The sequence below is a fragment of the Salmo salar genome, chromosome 18 (assembly GCF_965601325.2).
Source record: "Salmo salar chromosome 18, fSalSal1, whole genome shotgun sequence".
Taxonomy (NCBI): Eukaryota; Metazoa; Chordata; class Actinopteri; order Salmoniformes; family Salmonidae; genus Salmo; species Salmo salar.
Window position 1 is genome coordinate 96,979,340 of NC_138308.1, and position 19,211 is coordinate 96,998,550.

A 19,211-nucleotide genomic window follows, 5' to 3' on the forward strand; every position below is an offset into this window, starting at 1 on the left:
TCAGGTATCAGCTCTTCAACCACATACATTAGATAAGCCTTGCACACAGGAATATGTATTCTTCACAAATGGCTCCTGATTTCTTATGTAGTGAACCATCTTTGACGAGGGCCCATAATGCACTACATAGGGATTGGGAAGCAGCCTAGATCTAGTCAGAGACTACCCATTTACTGCAAAGGTAACTATTAGTCTATGCTCTTAAATGCAGGGGGGGGGGGGGGTCACTCCACAAGATGGCACCCTATATAGTGCACTACATTTGACCAGGGCCACATAAGATTAAGGTGCCATTTGAGATGCAGATAGTCTATTAAATAATGACACAATCTCACCTTCTGCACTCTTCCAAGGGATTCACTGTGAGTCTCTCTCTTTGTTGTCTGATAGTTATGGTCTACCTCTTCTACCTCTCCTTTTAAAGGATCTGTCACAGGTGTGACTAGTTGCCTCATTAACCCAACGAGAGATCCTGATGTCTGCCATTGGTTAGTGGTGTAAACAACTTAAGTAAAAATACTTTAAAGTACTACTAATTCGTTTTTTTGGGGTATCTTTACTGTACTATTTATGTTTTTGACAACTTTCACTTCACTACAGTCCTAAAGAAAATAATGTACTTTTTTACTCCATACATTTTCCCTGACACACAAAAGTACTCGTTACATTTTGAATGATTAGCAGAACAGGAAAATGGTCCAATTCACGCACTTATCAAGAGAACGTCCCTTGTCATCCCTGCTGCCTCTGACCTGGCAGACTCACTAAACACAAATGCTTTGTTTGTAAATTGTGACTGAGTGTAGGAGTATGCCCCTGGCTGTCCGTAATTATATATAAAAAACGTGAAAATGGTGCCGTCTGGTTTGCTTAATGTAAGGAATTTGAAATGATTTATACTTTTGCTTTGATACAAGTATATTTGATCAATTACATTTAATGTTGATTCTTCAGTATATTTAAAACCAAATAATTTTAAACCTTCACTCAAGTAATATTTTACTGGGTGACTTTCACTTTTACTTGAGTCATTTTCTCTGAAGGTATCTTCATAGGCAGTGAAGAGAGTAGTAGAGGAAGATGGCTCCAGTATCGAGGGATCCTGAGAGGCCCCCTGTGAGTATGCCGTTGCCAACAGAGAGTGAAAGGAATAACACGTGTTTCAGTAAGGTTCGTTTCTTAGCATTCATAGCCATGGTTATCAACTGTACCACAGAAATGGAACATAAATCACAGAAAATTGATGTTGTGGTGGCAACTGCAGAGAACTCCAAGGGTTATGAGATTTTACAGCAGAACAGTTACAAGGTGTGATGAACGATAGTGTCCCGTTCTCCCAGGCTGCCGGCCTGCTGTAGGATCAGATTGGGCAAAGTAGTGGAATAGTGGTGAGGTTTTAATGGGTCTAGGATCAGAAAGGGTAATGTAGTGGAATAGTGGTGAGGTTTTAATTAATGGGTCTAGGATCAGAATGGGTTATGTAGTGGAAGAGTGGTACTGTTTTAATGGGTCTAGGATAAGATAGGGCCAATTAGTGTAATAGTGGTGAGGTTATAATGGGTCTAGGATCAGATAGGGTCATGTAGTGGAATAGTGGTGAGGTTTTAATGGGTCTAGGATCAGAAAGGGTCAAGTAGTGGAATTGTGGGAGGTTTTAACCTGTTTGGGCTAGGGGGCAGTATTTGCACGGCCGGATAAAAAATGTACCCGATTTAAACTGGTAACTACTCTTCCCCAGAAACGAGAATATGCATATAATTAGTAGATTTGGATAGAATACACTCTAAAGTTTCTAAAACTGTTTGAATGGTGTCTGTGAGTATAACTAAACTCATATGGCAGGCCAAAACCTGAGAAGATTCCATACAGGAAGCGCCCTGTCTGACAATTTGTTGTCCTTCTGTTGCATCTCTATCGAAAATACAGCATCTGTGCTGTAACATGACATTTTCTAAGACTTCCATTGGCTCTCTAAAGCCGCCAGAAAGTGGAATGAGGTGTCTGCTGTCGCTGGGCAAAGAACAGCAGCAGAATTTGTAAGTGGTCAGCCTGGGGACAGTGAGACTGGGATGCGCATTCACAAGACTACTCCATTTTTTTCTTTCAGCCTTTGAATGAATACAACGTTGCCCGGTTGGAATATTATCGCTATTTTATGAGAAAAATAGCATAAAAATTGATTTTAAACAGCGTTTGACATGCTTCTAAGTACGGTAATGGAATAGTGACCTGAACGCACGAACAAAACGGAGCTATTTGAATATAACTATGGATTATTTGGAACCAAAACAACATTTGTTGTTGAAGTAGAAGTCCTGGGAGTGCATTCTGATGAAGAACAGCAAAGGTAATCCAATTTTTCTAATAGTAATTCAGAGTTAAGTGAGCCCCAAACTTGGTGGGTGTCAAAATAGCTAGCCGTGATGGCCGAGCTATGTACTCAGAATATTGCAAAATGTGCTTTCGTTGAAAATCTATTTTAAAATCGGACACCGTGATTGCATAAAGGAGTTCTGGATCTATAATTCGTAAAATAATTGTTATGTATTTTGTCAACGTTTATCGTGAGTAATTTAGTCAATTCACTGGAAGTTTTCGGTGGGTATGCTAGTTCTGAACAACACATGCTAATGTAAAAAGCTGTTTTTTTATATAAATATGAACTTGATTGAACAAAACATGCATGTATTGTATAACATAATGTCCTAGGAGTGTCATCTGATGAAGATCATCAAAGGTTAGTGCTGCATTTAGCTGTGGTTTGGGTTTTTGTGACATATATGCTTGCTTTGAAAATGGCTGTGTGATTATTTTTGGCAGGGTACTCTCCTGACATAATCTAATGTTTTGCTTTCGCTGTAAAGCCCTTTTGAAATCGGACAATGTGGTTAGATTAACGAGAGTCTTGTCTTTAAAATGGTGTAACATAGTTATATGTTTGAGAAATTGAAGTTATAGCATTTTTGAGGTATTTGTATTTCGCGCCACGCGATTCCACTGGCTGTTGACTAGGGTGGGATGCGAACGTCCCAGCTACCCTATAAAAGTTAATGGGTCTATCATCAGATAGGTTCAGGTAGTGGAATAGGAGTGAGGTTTTAATGGGTCTATGGTCAGACAGGGTCAGGTAGTGGAATAGTGGTGATGTTTTAATGTGTGTATGGTTAGTTGGTAAGGCAATTTTTGTTTTCTGTTTTTCTTCTATCCATTTCCCCATTCTTTTATACCATCCCCTGTTTGTTGTGTCACAAAATGTAATGAATTCACTCTCCAGAACAGACAACAGCCCACACATTATAACTCAGTCCACGTAAACTTGCATCTCAGCCCGTGTAGACTTGCGTCTTCAGAGCATAGCTGGATTGTGCGTCAATTGCAATCAATCAAATCAATCAAATGTATTTATAAAGCCCTTCTTACATCAGCTGATGTCACAAAGTGATGTACAGAAACCCAGTCTAAAACCCCAAACAGCAAGCAATGCAGTTGTAGAAGCACGGTGGATAGGAAAAACTCCCTAGAAAGGCCAGAACCAAGGAAGAAACCTAGAGAGGAACCAGGCTATGAGGGGTGGCCAGTCCTCTTCTGGCTGTGCCGGGTGGAGATTATAACAGAACATGGCCAAGATGTTCAAATGTTCATAGATGACCAGCAGGGTCAAATAATAATAATCACAGTGGTTGTTGAGGGTGTGACAGGTCAACAAGTCAGTAAATGTCAGTTGGCTTTTCATAGCCGATCATTCAGAGTATCTCTATCCCTCCTGCTGTCTCTAGAGAGTTGAAAACAGCAGGTCTGGGACAGGTAGCATGTCCGGTGAACAGGTCAAGGCTCCATAGCCTCAGGTAGAACAGTTGAAAATGGAGCAGAAGCACGGCCAGGGGGACTGGGGACCACCCATATTTTGATGCTGGGGACCACAACCCATAAAAAAAAAAAACGTTTCTAAAGAGACAAGACCTAACAAGGGAAATCCATGAACTAATAGTACAGGTAGATAGCAATAAAAATGATACTGCAAAGATACAAAATAAGTTAGAGGAAAAACATAAAGAACTTGAGGAACTTATTCAAGAACTATCTAATGTAATCTATTAAAAAAATAAAGCAAAGTGGATGGAATATGGAGAAAAATGCACCAAATTCTTCCTGATTCTCCAATACAGGAACCCTAACAAAAATAATTTGCAGAAACTCGTTACTGAAGACAGAGTCATCTATGATTCTCCGAATTATCTTTTAAAAGAGGAAGCTAATTATTTTAGGCAGATGTTCACTTTTCCGTCTCATCCTTTCCCACTGAATGAAGATTATGGTAAGGAATTCTTTCCAAATAATATAACAAATGGAAAATTAACAAATGTACAGAAAGATCAGTGTGAAGGCCAAATTACAGAGGAATAACTTTTTGAGACTATTAAATCCTTTCAGTCTGGAAAAACCCCAGGGCTTGATGGCATACCGGTAGAGGTATATCAGGTATTTCTTGATATACTAAAAGCTCCATTGTTAGATTGTTTTAGCTTCTCCTACAGAAATGGTAGTCTGCTGGGTACTCAGCAGGAAGGTCTGATTTCTCTGTTATTAAAACAAGAGCCAGATGGCAAATATAAAGACCCAGTCTATCTAAAAAACTGGAGGCCCCTTACACTTCAATGTTGTGATGCAAAAATACTAGCAAAATGCATAGCACTCAGAATTAAAAGGGTTTTACCAGGTATTGTTCATCCTGATCAGACAGGTTTTTTACATGGACGATACATTGGAGATAATATACGACAACTATTAGAAATAATAGAACATCATGAAACATATAATAAGCCAGGAATGGTATTTATAGCGGATTTTGAAAAGGCATTTGATAACCTCTCTGGGCTAGGCTGGACGAATTCGTCCCACCTACGTAACAGCCACTGGCAGCCTGTGGCGTGATTTTCAAAACCTTAAAAATCCTATTACTTCAATTTCTCAAACATATGACTATTTTACAGCTATTTAACTTTCAGTAGAGGAATTGGATGGTCAAAACTATTGGCCAACTCGTCATGGAGTGGAGGCCTGGTCTGATGAAAGAAAATCAGGGTGGGGGTTTTATACGTGAACATAGAACAGGCTTGTTTAGCCCATAGAGGTTAAAGACAAGACTCTCGTTAATCTAACCACACTGTCCGATTTCAAAAAGGCTTTACAACGAAAGCAAAACATTAGATTATGTCAGCAGAGTACCAAGCCAGAAATAATCAGACACCCATTTTTCAAGCCAGCATATAATGTCACCAAAACCCAGAAGACAGCTAAATGCAGCACTCACCTTTGATGATCTTCATCAGATGACAACCCTAGGACATTATGTTATACAATACATGCATGTTTTGTTCAATCAAGTTCATATTTATATCAAAAACCAGCTTTTTACATTAGCATGTGACGTTCAGAACTAGCATACCCCCCGCAAACTCCCGGGGAATTCGCTAACATTTTACTAAATTACTCACGATAAACGTTCACAAAAAGCATAACAATTATTTTAAGAATTATAGATACAGACCTCCTCTATGCACTCGATATGTCCGATTTTAAAATAGCTTTTTGGTGAAAGCACATTTTGCAATATTCTAAGTACATAGCCCAGGCATCACGGGCTCGCTATTCAGACACCCGGCAAGTTTAGCACTCACCATAATCATATTTACTATTATAAAAGTTTGATTACCTTTTGTTGTCTTCGTCAGAATGCACACCCAGAACTGCTACTTCAATAACAAATGTTGGTTTGGTCCAAAATAATCCATCGTTATATCCGAATAGCGGCGTTTTGTTCGTGCGTTCCAGACACTATCCGAAATAGTAAAGAAGTGTCACGCGCATGGCGCAATTCGTGACAATAAAATTCTAAGTATTCCATTACCGTACTTCGAAGCATGTCAACCGCTGTTTAAAATCAATTTTTACGACATTTTTCTCGTAGAAAAGCGATAATATTCCGACAGGGAATCTCCTTTTCGGCAAACAGAGGAAAAAATCCCAAAGGCGGGGGCGGTCGGGGTCACGAGCATAAGCCCAGTGTCCCTTGATCGGCCACTTGAGAAAGGCGATAATGTGTTTCAGCCTGGGGCTGGAATGACGACATTCTGTTTTTTCCCGGGCTCTGAGCGCCTATGGACGACGTGGGAAGTGTCACGTTAGAGCAGAGATCCTTAGTAAATGATAGAGATGGAAAAGAAGTTCAACAAATGGTCAGACAGGCCACTTCCTGTAAAGGAATCTCTCAGGTTTTGACCTGCCATTTGAGTTCTGTTATACTCACAGACACCATTCAAACAGTTTTAGAAAATTTAGGGTGTTTTCTATCCATATGTAATAAGTATATGCATATTCTAGTTACTGGGTAGGAGTGGTAACCAGATTAAATCGGGTATGTTTTTTATCCAGCCGTGTCAATGCTGCCCCCTAGCCCTAACAGGTTAAAAGTCGTGCTATAAATTCTCAGACAACCCAAAGATTCCTTGATGCCCTTCCAGACTGCCTCTGCCTACCCAAGGACGTCAGAGGACAAAAATCAGTTAACCACCTAACCGAGGAACTCAATTTAACCTTGCGCAATACCCTAGATGCAGTTGCACCCCTAAAAACTAGAAACATCTGTCATAAGAAACTAGCTCCCTGGTATACAGAAAATACACGAGGTCTGAAACAAGCTTCCAGAAAATTGGAACGGAAATGGCGCCACACCAAACTGGAAGTCTTCCGACTAGCTTGGAAAGACAGTACCGTGCAGTATCGAAGAGCCCTCACTGCTGCTCGATCATCCTATTTTTCCAACTTAATTGAGGAAAATAAGAACAATTCGAAATTTCTTTTTGATACTGTCGCAAAGCTAACTAAAAAGCAGCCTTCGCAAATGGAGGATGGCTTTCACTTCAGCAGTAATAAATGTATGAACTTCTTTGAGGAAAAGATCATAATCATTAGAAAGCAAATTACAGACTCCTCTTTAAATCTGGGTATTACTCCAAAGCTCCATTGTCCTGAGTCTACACAACTCTGCCAGGACCTAGGATCAAGGGAGATACTAAAGTGTTTTAGTACTATATCTCTTGACACAATGATGAAAATAATCATGGCCTCCAAACCCTCAAGCTGCATACTGGACCCTATTCCAACTAAACTACTGAAAGAGCTGCTTCCTGTGCTTGGCCCCCCTATGTTGAACATAATAAACGGCTCTCTATCCACCGGATGTGTACCAAGCTCACTAAAAGTGGCAGTAATAAAGCCTCTCTTGAAAAAGCCGAATCTTGATCCAGAAATTATAAAAAACTATCGGCCTATATCGAATCTTCCATTCCTCTCAAAAATTTTAGAAAAAGCTGTTGCACAGCAACTCAATGCCTTCGTGAAGACAAACAATGTATATGAAACGCTTCAGTCTGGTTTTAGGCCCCATCATAGCACTGAGGCTGCACTTGTGAAGGTGGTAAATGACTTTTTAATGACGTCAGACCGAGGCTCTGCATCTGTCCTCGTGCTCCTAGATCTTAGTGCCGCTTTTGATACCATCGATCACCACATTCTTTTGGAGAGATTGGAAACCCAAATTGGTCTACATGGACAAGTTCTGGCCTGGTTTAGATCTTATCTGTCGGAAAGATATCAGTTTGTCTCTGTGAATGGTTTGTCCTCTGACAAATCAATTGTAAATTTCGGTGTTCCTCAAGGTTCCGTTTTAGGACCACTATTGTTTTCACTATATATTTTACCTCTAGGGGATGTCATTCGAAAACATAATGTTAAATTTCACTGCTATGCGGACGACACACAGCTGTACATTTCAATGAAACATGGTGAAGCCCCAAAATTGCCCTCGCTAGAAGCCTGTGTTTCAGACATAAAGAAGTGGATGGCTGCAAACTTTCTACTTTTAAACTCGGACAAAACAGAGATGCTTGTTCTAGGTCCCAAGAAACAAAGAGATCTTCTGTTGAATCTGACAATTAATCTGGATGGTTGTACAGTCATCTCAAATAAAACTGTGAAGGACCTCGGCGTTACTCTGGACCCTGATCTCTCTTTTGAAGAACATATCAAGACTGTTAAAAGGACAGCTTTTTTCCATCTACGTAATATTGCAAAAATCAGAAACTTTCTGTCCAAAAATGACGCAGAAAAATTGATCCATGCTTTTGTTACTTCTAGGCTGGGCTACTGCAATGCTCTACTTTCCGGCTACCCGGATAAAGCACTAAACAAACTTCAGTTAGTGCTAAATACGGCTGCTAGAATCCTGACTAGAACCCAAAAATGTGATCATATTACTCCAGTGCTAGCCTCCCTTCCTGTTAAGGCAAGGGCTGATTTCAAGGTTTTACTGCTAACCTACAAAGCATTACATGGGCTTGCTCCTACCTATCTTTCCGATTTGGTCCTGCCGTACATACCTACACGTACGCTACGGTCACAAGACGCAGGCCTCCTAATTGTCCCTAGAATTTCTAAGCAAACGGCTGGAGGTAGGGCTTTCTCCTATAGAGCTCCATTTTTATGGAATGGTCTGCCTAATGTGAGAGACGCAGACTCAGTCTCAACCTTTAAGTCTTTACTGAAGACTTATCTCTTCAGTAGGTCCTATGATTAATTAAGTATAGTCTGGCCCAGGGGTGTGAAGGTGAACGGAAAGGCTGGAGCAACGAACCGCCCTTGCTGTCTCTGCCTTGCCGGTTCCCCTCTTTCCACTGGGATTCTCTGCCTCTAACCCTTTTACAGGGGCTGAGTCACTGGCTTACTGGTGTTCTTCCATGCCGTCCATGGGAGGGGTGCGTCACTTGAGTGGGTTGAGTCACTGACGTGGTCTTCCTGTCTGGGTTGGCGCCCCCCCTTGGGTTGTGCCATGGCGGTGATTGTTGTGGGCTATACTCGGCCTTGTCTTAGGACGGTAAGTTGGTGGTTGGAGACATCCCTCTAGTGGTGTGGGGGCTGTGCTTTGGCAAAGTGGGTGGGGTTATATCCTGCCTGTTTGGCCCTGTCCTGGGGTATAATCGGATGGGGCCACAGTGTCTTCTGATCCCTCCTGTCTCAGCCTCCAGTATTTATGCTGCAGTAGTTTATGTGTCGGGGGGGCTAGGGTCAGTCTGTTACATCTGGAGTATTTCTCTTGTCTTATCCGGTGTCCTGTGTGAATTTAAATATGCTATGGAACCCTGACCTGTTCACCGGACGTGCTTGTTGCACCCTCGACAACTACTATGATTATTATTATTTGACCATGCTGGTCATTTATGAACATTTTAACATTTTAACATCTTGACCATGTTCTGTTATAATATCCACCCTGCACAGCCAGAAGAGGACTGGCCACCCCTCATAGCCTGGTTCCTCTCTAGGTTTCTTCCTAGGTTTTTGGCCTTTCTAGGGAGGTTTTCCTAGGGAGTTTTTCCTAGCCACCGTGCTTCTTTCACATGCTTTGCTTGCTGTTTGGGGTTTTAGGCTGGGTTTCTGTACAGCACTTTGAGATATCAGCTGATGTACGAAGGGCTATATAAATACATTTGATTTGATATGCTAGCTTGAAAAATGGGTGTCTGATTATTTCTGGCTGGGTACTCTGCTGACATAATCTAATGTTTAGCTTTTGTCGTAAAGCCTTTTTGAAATCGGACAGTGTGGTTAGATTAACGAGAGTCTTGTCTTTAAAATGCTGTAAAATAGTCATATGTTTGAGTAATTGAAGTAATAGCATTTCTAAGGTATTTGAATAACGCGCCACGGGATTCCACTGGCTGTTGAGTAGGGGTTAAATTTAAGGTCTAATACTGGGCTAGCAACACCATAACGCTACACAAGCTAGGATGAACAGGATATTATGCCACTATGCAGGAAATTAAAACCCTTTAAATGTTTCAATAGCAGGAACGTACTTTAGCCAACCAACAACAATACCAGTAAAGGAACTGGGACAGCACAAATGCAGAACAAACCCAGGTAGAACAAGCTGCTTTTATACCAGAAGAACGGAAGAGGAATTGGTGATTAGCAGAGTGAGTTCAGGTGTGGTGAGTTAGCAGGAGAGGGGCGTGTCCAGAGGGTAATTGGGAGTTTGTGGAATTAGCATTAGCCTTTAAAACAAGTGCACTACATTTGTCCAGGGCAACATATTCACTATGGGCTCTGGTCAAAAGTAGTGAATTTCATAGGGAATAGAGGGCTATTTGGGATACAATCACATGTCAGTATTCTGCCATGGCCAGCGAAGAGCCGGGTCTCAATCCTATTGAGCACGTCTGGGACCTGTTGGATCGGAGGGTGAGGGCTAGGGCCATTCCCCCCAGAAATGTCCGGAATCTTGCGAGTGCTTTGGTGGAAGAGTGGGGTAACATCTCACAGCAAGAACGAGCAAATCTGGTGCAGTCCATGAGGAGGAGATGCACTGCATTTCTTAATGCAGCTGGTGGCCACACCAGATACTGACTGTTTCTTTTGATTTTGACCCCCCCCCCCCCCTTTGTTCAGGGACACATTATTCCATTTCTGCTAATCACATGTCTGTGGAACTTGTTCCGTTTATGTCTCTGTTGTTGAATCTTATGTTCATACAAATATTTACACATGTTGAGTTTGCTGAAAATAAACGCATTTGACAGTGAGAGGACGTTTCTTTTTTTGCTGAGTTTATATGTAACATGTTTTTAACATGTCCATTTCTGGTAGGTTACTGTTGGTGTGTGACCGCTACTGGACAGAAGATCCAGGGTACTAATACTCCACCAAGATCAACTGTTTCACCTAAGTACACACACACATTCACTCATTCACTAAATGTTAATTCTTTACAGCAGATTCTGAATGCTGTTTCTGTCTGTAATTGTAGATGTGAGCGTAGATGAAAACCGTTGGAAAGAAGATGTTGAAAAGACTGACAGTTGTCTTTATTGTACTACAGGAACTGATTCACATTCCATAAAAATAAATGAAGAAATCCAGAGATTAAACTGTCCATTTTATCACGACCGTCGTAGATAGTGGACCAGTGGGTTGAGTGCTCATTTTTACAAAAAAAACGTATGGACAAACAGGATTGCAGGCTAAACACAAAGCTATGCACCCACAATACCCCATTCTAAATTACCCCTATACATAGGACCTTCAATCAGAGGCAATGAGGAACAGCTGCCTCTAATTGAAGGTCAAATCAAAACTGCAGATAGAACTATATCACCTAGATCTAACCTACACACAATCCGACAACACCGAAACACTCTAAACCAATACCCTCTACATAAACACATAATCTAATAAACCCCTAAACACTCTAAACAAATACCCTCTGCCACGTCCTGACCAAACTACAATAACAAATAACCCCTTTACTGGTCAGGACGTGACATCTTTATTGTCGGTTTGATATGCTGAACAATTTATCTGAACCCATCCATTTCTGGGAAATTAAGGAAGGTGTAGGACTCTTTTAAATTAAATTTTTAAGACAACATATTTTGCCACAGGGGTACAATAAGAACCATCTTACACAATAATCCTATTGCAAGATATACCCTACATAGTACACTTCTTTTGACCAGGGCCAATAGGGTCACAACTCGTCCACTATGTAGGGAACAGGGTTCTATTTGGGACATAACTCATCCATTGTCGTGTTCTTCCAGAAATACAGAAAGTCACCTTGATGACAAGGTTTGGTGAAAGAGAGGCTTGACCCTCACAAAGGAAAGGCACGCTAGCTATTCACCCTCTCCCACCTTCTCTCCTCCTCACAAAGGAATGCTGCTGGTCCTACGTCATTTCAGGAATCACAGAAGTAAGTATTTAGCCATTTTGAACTATTTGTTTTTCAATGAAAACTCTACCTTTTTGTAATCATCTCAATGAATTTCATGTGTTTTAAACATGAGCTTGTCCAAGGTGTTGGACTTGACGACAGTTGCTATTCATTGGAGCTCTACGATCAGATGCCCAACATTCTGGGGCAAAAGGTCAATAAGACAGACAGCAGGGTTGGCAGTTAATTAAAATGAATGTAACATTCCAGAGCTTATAGTTAAAGTTGCATCTAAAGTCTATCTGGTGACATCACAATGATGACAAAAGGTTTTCCTGCTCATTATTTATCTCATTCTGAAATGTCATTGTGTTTCCAAGACATTATAATGCACTTCAGACTACATCTTCCTCAGCTTCAATTAGGTAGAATTAAGTATCTTCATAACCATATTGTGACCCAATATGCAACACATGAATGTGTTACAAAAGTTGAATACCTTCACTTTGAATTGACCCCAACCCTGTCAAACCGGTAGATGTTGGACAGGTCCAGCAGGTGTTGGGCTGGACAGAAAGTATGCAGAGGTTTGAAGGATGAGAGATAGATTGAGAAAAAAAGAGGGAGGAGTCTGACTGGACGGGTCCTTAAAAAGGAGAGGGGGGAGAGGTAGAACTCAACTCACAGGCAGGACAGAGAGAGACCCAGTGAAGACCTCTGAAGAAGTGAAGCTACAACTGAAGACTTCAGAAGGTGAGATTTTTACATCTCTTCATCTAATACTGTCCCTGTCTGCGTCCCAACTGACCTCCTATTCCCTATGTAGTGAGCTACTTTAGACAAGGGTCCATATTAGCTTTGTGGCCCTGAGCTATTCTCTATTTAGTTCACTGTGGGTCCTGGTCCAAAGTAGTGCACTACATAGGGGATAAGAAGCCATTTGGGAAGCATCCATGTTCCTGTGTGCTAGGAGAATCTATTGTCTGTGGTTGAAGAGATGATACCTGGGATGACCAGGACCGAGTTGAGAAAATGCTGCCTTACCAGTTGCATCATTTTTGCAGCTAACACAGGGTTTCCTTAACCTCTCTGTCACGGATCCCTCCGGTACTGTTGCTCTTTCTGTGCACCAGTTTCGGAGTTCTACGTCACCGGCCTCTAGGAACTGAACTGTCATTACTCACACCTGGTCCCCATATTCTCCCCTGATTAGTAATTGTATAAGTTTGCCCTTTGTTCTCAATTGATTTATTGTTCCAATGTCCATTGGTAGTTGGTCGTGTGAGTACCTGTGCCTTGTTGTGTTAGCTTTTGTGTCGCTTGTATTGTGCATAGATGATTACGAGTCTTGTCCCGTGTATTTATTCGAGGTACTCAGGTTTCAGCCCTGTGTTTTGTATACGTGTTTTTTTGGATATAAAAAAAATATTGCATGCAGTGGGCATAATAAAAGTAAAAATAAAACACTTTGCTTTTATAGTTATGTGATGACATCACGTACCCCAACAAACAACGACTAATCAGACTCAATTCTCGCTAACTGTACTCAATCTGCTTTCAACTTCAAACGACACTTTTGTTTCCGCCATCTCCACCAACCTCCTCACATAACTCGAGGGAGGGGTCTGACTGGATGGGTCCTTAAAAAGGAGAGGAGGGAGACTTAGAACTCAACTCACAGGCAGGATTTCAGAAAGTGAGATTTCTACATCTGTTCATCTAATACTGTATGTGACCGTATCTCGAATAGCCCTCAATTGCCTATGAAGTGCACTACTTTTGACCAGAGCCAATAGTGAATATGTGGCCCTGCACTTGTTTTGAAGGATAATGCTAATTCCACAAACTCCCAATTACCCTCTGGACACGCCCCTCTCCTGCTAACTCACCACACCTGAACTCACTCTGCTAATCACCAATTCCTCTTCCATTCCTTTGGTATATAAGCAGCTTGTTTTGTCTGGGGTTGCTCAGAGTTTGTGGTGTCCCCGTTCCTTTATTGGGCCTGTTGGTTGGCTAAAGTAAGTTCCTGCTATTGAAACGGCTCTGATTTTCATTTCCTGCATTGTGGCATAATATCCTGTTCATCCTAACTTGTGTATTGTTATGGTGTTGCTAGTCCAGTATTAAACCTTTAATTTAAGTGTAAGGAAATTGTTACAGCTTGTGAGATGAGACAAGATCCAATGATGTTACCTGCTAGCAGAATGTCTTACATCTATAATCCTGTAGACTGTTCTGATTGGTTGCCATTTGCACTGCGTCTCAGTGAACTAGAAACGATGAAATGCTATTTTTACTTTCAAATCAAAAATGGATTCCATGTTGTACTCAGTTATCTAGCCAATCCACCTCACCATATGGGCACTGTGCTGGGCCAGAACGGAAGTAGAGGAAACATGGATGTGCAAAGCCAGAACAAAACATTGGCAGCCATATTTGGATGGGTAGTGTATAAACTAGATTTAGTTATTGATCAGTGCTGTAAATGGTGACTTACTAGAACCATCTAGTGCATTATGGATGGCTCTTCAGAGGTGGGACCCATGCTGCTAGCAGGTACCTCATTGAAAATAATGTAAAGTGAAAGTTGTCAAAAATATAAATAGTAAAGAGACACCCAAAAAATGACTTAAGTACTACTTTAAAGTATTTTTAAATAAGTTCTTTACACCACTAACTAACGGCCCGACAACGGGACCGCTCATTGGGTTAATGAGGCAACTAGTCACACCTGTGACAGGTCCTGTTGGAAGAAGTAGACCGTAACTCAGAGACACCCAGTGAATCCCTTGTGAGAGTGCATCGTTATTTAATAGACGATCTGCATCTCAAATTCTACCTTAATGTTATGTGGCCCTTGTCAAAAGTAGTGCACTATATAGTTGTGCCATTTTGTGGAGCGGCCCCCTGAATTTAAGAGCATAGACTTATCCGTACCTTTGCAGTAAATGGGTAGTCTCTGACAATATCTATAATGCTTCCCATTCCCTATGTAGTGCATTGTAGGCCCTCATCAAAGGTAGTTCACTACATAAGGAGTGAGGAGCCATTTGGGAAGGATGCATATTCCTGTGTGCCAGGCTAATCTATTGTGTGGTTGAAGAAATGATACATGCGTTTTGGCAGAAGACTAGTAGCACCGTGTTGCCCATACTTGGTTCTTGGGGTCCTCAGTACTGGGTTTAGAAAATTCTGCTTTGGCAGTTGATTAAGTTTTGACAGTAACAGTGGGTTTCCTTAACCTCTCCTCTAGTACCCACAGCCATTCCAGATTTAAAATGCTCAACTAATCTCGCTCTTGGTCTCTCTCTCAGGAGACTATCACCATGGCGATATTGACCATCATTCTGCTTGTCAGCACAGCTTTTGCTCTGGGAGGTAAGAGTGACGTAGCTCACACCTACTCACCACATTTTAATATAAACATTAGTTGGTGTTGCTCTGTCCTACTTCACACACATGTAGGTATTAATACGCAGGTGTGAATTGGAAATGCGTTAATATTCATAACCGGTTCTCCATGGGACACCCTATGAGGGGTCAGCCATTATCAACCTTGACACTGGAGAAATGAAGGTTGTGCCTTGCTGAAGGGAACATAGACGGATATATGAACTTGTCAGCTCACTGACTTGACCTACTGGCCCAACTCTCTAACTGCTAGGCTACCTGCCACTCCTCTACTTCCAGAGATGTATATTGGCGTCTAGATGCTGGACTGAGGTATACTGATATGAATGGTTTGATCATTCAACTGGATTTACGATAGGTTTGTTTAGCAACTATCAGGAAATAACACTGATACAATTTCCAGTCTTAGTATCATCAGCTGTTATATGGAACACAGAAACAGAATTGACTGCACAGGGCTTTTAAACAAGTAGCAGAACTTCAATATTTAGGTTGCATCTGAAACGGAACCCTATTCCGTATGAACTTCTTCTGACCAGGGCCCATATGGGACGCAACCCAAGATTCCAGAAATGTATATTCTGTCCGTACATTTTCCTGTAATGTGATGTCTACATTACAATGTATGTTACCTGTGTCCAGATGCTATGATACGACCCTGTGAGGATGCTAGAGATGCCGCTAAACATGGCCCACCTGGAGCCTACGTCCCCACGTGTGACGACAATGGACAATACACCCCTGAGCAATGTTCGGGCTCTACAGGTTAACAGTGACGCACATGCACACGAAATTCACTTGAATGTGATAATTCAATGTGTATATATTGTATATGCAACATGTCTTTCTGGTAGGTTACTGTTGGTGTGTGACCAGCTACGGACAGAAGATCCAGGGTACAGAGACCCCACCAGGCACTGCTATCAACTGCTAGCAACTGTTCCCCCAAGGTGTGTGTATATAATCATTCACTAAATGTTACTTCTTGCAGCTGGTTCTTGATGTGTCTAATTGTAGATGAAAGGTGTTGGAACTAAAGATGTAGAAGACTGACAGTTGTCTTTACTGTTCTACAGGAACTGATTCACATTCCATACAAATAAATACATGACGGAATCCAGAGATTAAACTGTATTTACTTACTTTATTGTTGGTGTGATATGCTGAACAATTTATCTGAACCAGTCCATTTCTGGGAAATAGAGGAAGGAGTAGGACTGTATTACCACCACAGCGGCGGTTACAGGACATGAAGACAGTCAAATTCCACGTGACCATGTAGTAGTTAGGCTTCTCCAAGCTCTGATGCTGGTGATGGTCATTAGTAGCCTGGTACTCAGCACTCTATTGTCCCTCTAATCACTCTGACAAAAGTTGGACAGCCGTTAAGGGGGTTGTGGGGTTAGTTTACACAGGCAAGGCCTTTTTAATGCCTATGGCTCTTGGGTCCATGATATGGGGCATCAGCTTACTCAGTGACACCCACAGAACACAATTGAAAGAGTTTACAAATATTAGCATCCTAACTCTGATTGGAGGACTTGGACTGTGGAATCAAATCTGTCAGTATTTCCTTTGTGGATTTGTCTTTATATGGCAGCTTTCATTCTCTATAGACATCAACATGTCATTCCAATATATACAGGAGTTCAGCAGAGTCCACAATCAGAACCATGCTACTCTGAGGCTGAAGAATTGTTCCAGGCCACTGAGGGATGAAAGACCCCTTTACTGAATCTACATCTTCACATTTCACTAAATCATTGCGTTGTTTGCTTCATGCATTCTATCATCCTGTAAAATAAATGACATGCTCTTCGTCATTTGCTGCCATCTGATCTTTTAGGGCCAGACTATGATCTATTAATGGTTAGGGTACGTCATGCCAATATTTGGAGGCAGGGAAGTAACTTGTATGAAAATGGTGGCTCAGTTGGTAGAGGATGGTGTTTGCAACGCCAGGGTTGTTGTGGGTTCGATTCCCACGGGGGGGCCAGTATGAGAAGAAATGTATGCATTCACTACTGTAAGTCGCTCTGGATAAGAGTGTCTGCTAAATGACAAATGTACAGTATTAGCTAGCATTAAAGTATCGGTTATTCACGTCATTGCCCTATATGAACAGGACATCCAAGAAGTGAAATGAATAACTTCAGAGGGTTAAGTAAATGTTCAGCCTATAATTTTCTAACTAGTTTATTTTATAACTAAAACACACATGACCAGAACAATGTGGGCAACTGCTCGTCAAACATCTCATTCCAAAATCATGGAGTTGGTCCCCTTTTGCTATAACAGCCTCCACTCTTCTGGGAAGGCTTTGCACTAGATGTCGGGAACATTGCTGTGGGGGACGTGCTTCCATTCAGCCACAAGAGCATTAGTGAGGTCGGGCACTGATTTTAGGCAATTAGGCCTGGCTCGTAGTTGGCGTTCCAATTCATCCCAAAAGTACTCGATGGGGTTGAGTCAAGTTCTTCTACACTAATCTCGACAAACCATTTATGTATAAACCTGCACGGGGGGGGGGGGACTGTCATGCTGAAACAGGAAAGGGCCTTCCCCAAACTGATGCCACAAAGTTGGAAGCACAGAATCGTCTACAATGTCATTGTATGCAGCAGAAGACCATTATTCCTCCACCAAACTTTACAGTTGGCACTATGCATTCAGGCAGGTAGCATTCTCCTGGCATCTGCCAAATCAAGATGTGTCCGTCGGACTGCCAGATGGTGACGCGTGACTCATCACTCCAGAGAACGCGTTTCCACTGCTCCAGAGTCCAATTGCGGTGAGATACACACCGCTCCAGTCGACTCTTGCCGTTGCGCATGGTGATCTAAGGGTTGTGTGCGGCTGCTCGGCCATGGAAACCCATTTCGTGAAGCTCCCGACAAACAGTTCTTGCGCTGACATTGCTTCTAGCGGGCTGTTCTAAACTCGGTAGTGAGCGTTGCAACCGAGGACAGACGATTTTTACTTAGGCGTTACGCGCTTCAGCACTCGACGGTCCAATTCTGTGAGCTTGTGTGACTTACCACTTCGTGGCTGAGCCGTTGTTGGTCCTAGACTTTTCCACTTCACAATAACAGCACTTACATTTACAAACTAACTTGTTGAAAAGGTGGCTTCCTATGACGGTGCCACATTGAAAGTCACTGAGCTCTTCTGTAAGGCAATTCTACTGCCAATGTTTGTCTATGGAGATTGCATGGCTGAGTGCTCGATTTTATACACCTGTCAGCAAGGGGAATGTTGCGACAAACAAAAAACATCCAATCAGTGGCAGTACTTTAGGGCGAAAACAGCAAGTTGATGAAAGAAAATGTCAGGTATCATGCAAGCTGGACAATTGAGTGGAAAACATCGCCTGGCCCGATGAATCTCTAAGCAGCATCAGTCCACGGCCACATCCTGCCTGGTGTCAACGGTACAGGCTGGTGGCGGAGGTGTAATGTTTCCCTGGTACACGTTAAGTCCCTTGATACCAAATGAGCAATGTTTCCAAGCCCTGAAGAACTCAAGCTTTTCTGGAGGCAATGGGGGGGATCCAACCCAGTATTAGATGGGTGTACATGTCTTTTCATTATTTAAACTGGTCTACCTTCAGATGAGTCTTGTGAGGCTTGTGTGAAAAGCAAAACAACCGCCATTTTATCTTTTGATGGTGGGGTCATAGTGTCTTTTGAAGAATGTTTAGGGATTTTCACCCTCATTATTCCCAAAAGGTCTTAATGATGAAATGCCTATTTATGTTTTAAATGTGAACATGAATTAATGCTGCCACTTTAGTTTACTCATGTTTTATTCTTGTACGGAAACTTACTTGATAGGTCTATGTCCTCTCTGTGATTTTAGTCTTGTTTGACACGTTATGTTCACACTTTATTAGAATACTCATGAAACGCACAGTTATTTTTGGGTAACACTTATTTTCTCTCATACTCCAACCCCATTGGATGCATTGAACGGATGTGGTTGGAGCAATGTCTACATAGAGGTGCAGGTTGTGAACACTGAAAGCTCT

General features: G+C 41.8%; 1 protein-coding gene across 1 annotated transcript; it reads left to right on the plus strand.

The window, feature by feature from the left end:
- The first annotated feature begins 13,722 nt into the window (after window positions 1–13,722).
- LOC123728776 (equistatin) lies at window positions 13,723–16,313 on the plus strand. The gene is made up of 5 exons (XM_045701700.2): window positions 13,723–13,791; window positions 15,088–15,151; window positions 15,827–15,949; window positions 16,039–16,134; window positions 16,261–16,313. Exons 2-4 carry the CDS (start codon window positions 15,100–15,102, stop codon window positions 16,116–16,118), a joined length of 255 nt encoding a protein of 84 aa, XP_045557656.1. The 5' UTR covers window positions 13,723–13,791; window positions 15,088–15,099; the 3' UTR covers window positions 16,119–16,134; window positions 16,261–16,313.
- The last annotated feature ends 2,898 nt before the right edge of the window (window positions 16,314–19,211 follow it).

What these genes read in the sequence shown, in the direction of transcription:
- LOC123728776 (XM_045701700.2), top strand. Translation starts at nt 15,100, where the DNA reads ATGGCGATATTGACCATCATTCTGCTTGTCAGCACAGCTTTTGCTCTG. An exon ending in CACAGCTTTTGCTCTGGGAG is followed by an intron (nt 15,152 to 15,826) that starts GTAAGAGTGACG and finishes ACCTGTGTCCAG; the next exon opens with ATGCTATGATACGACCCTGT. An exon ending in GCAATGTTCGGGCTCTACAG is followed by an intron (nt 15,950 to 16,038) that starts GTTAACAGTGAC and finishes TCTTTCTGGTAG; the next exon opens with GTTACTGTTGGTGTGTGACC.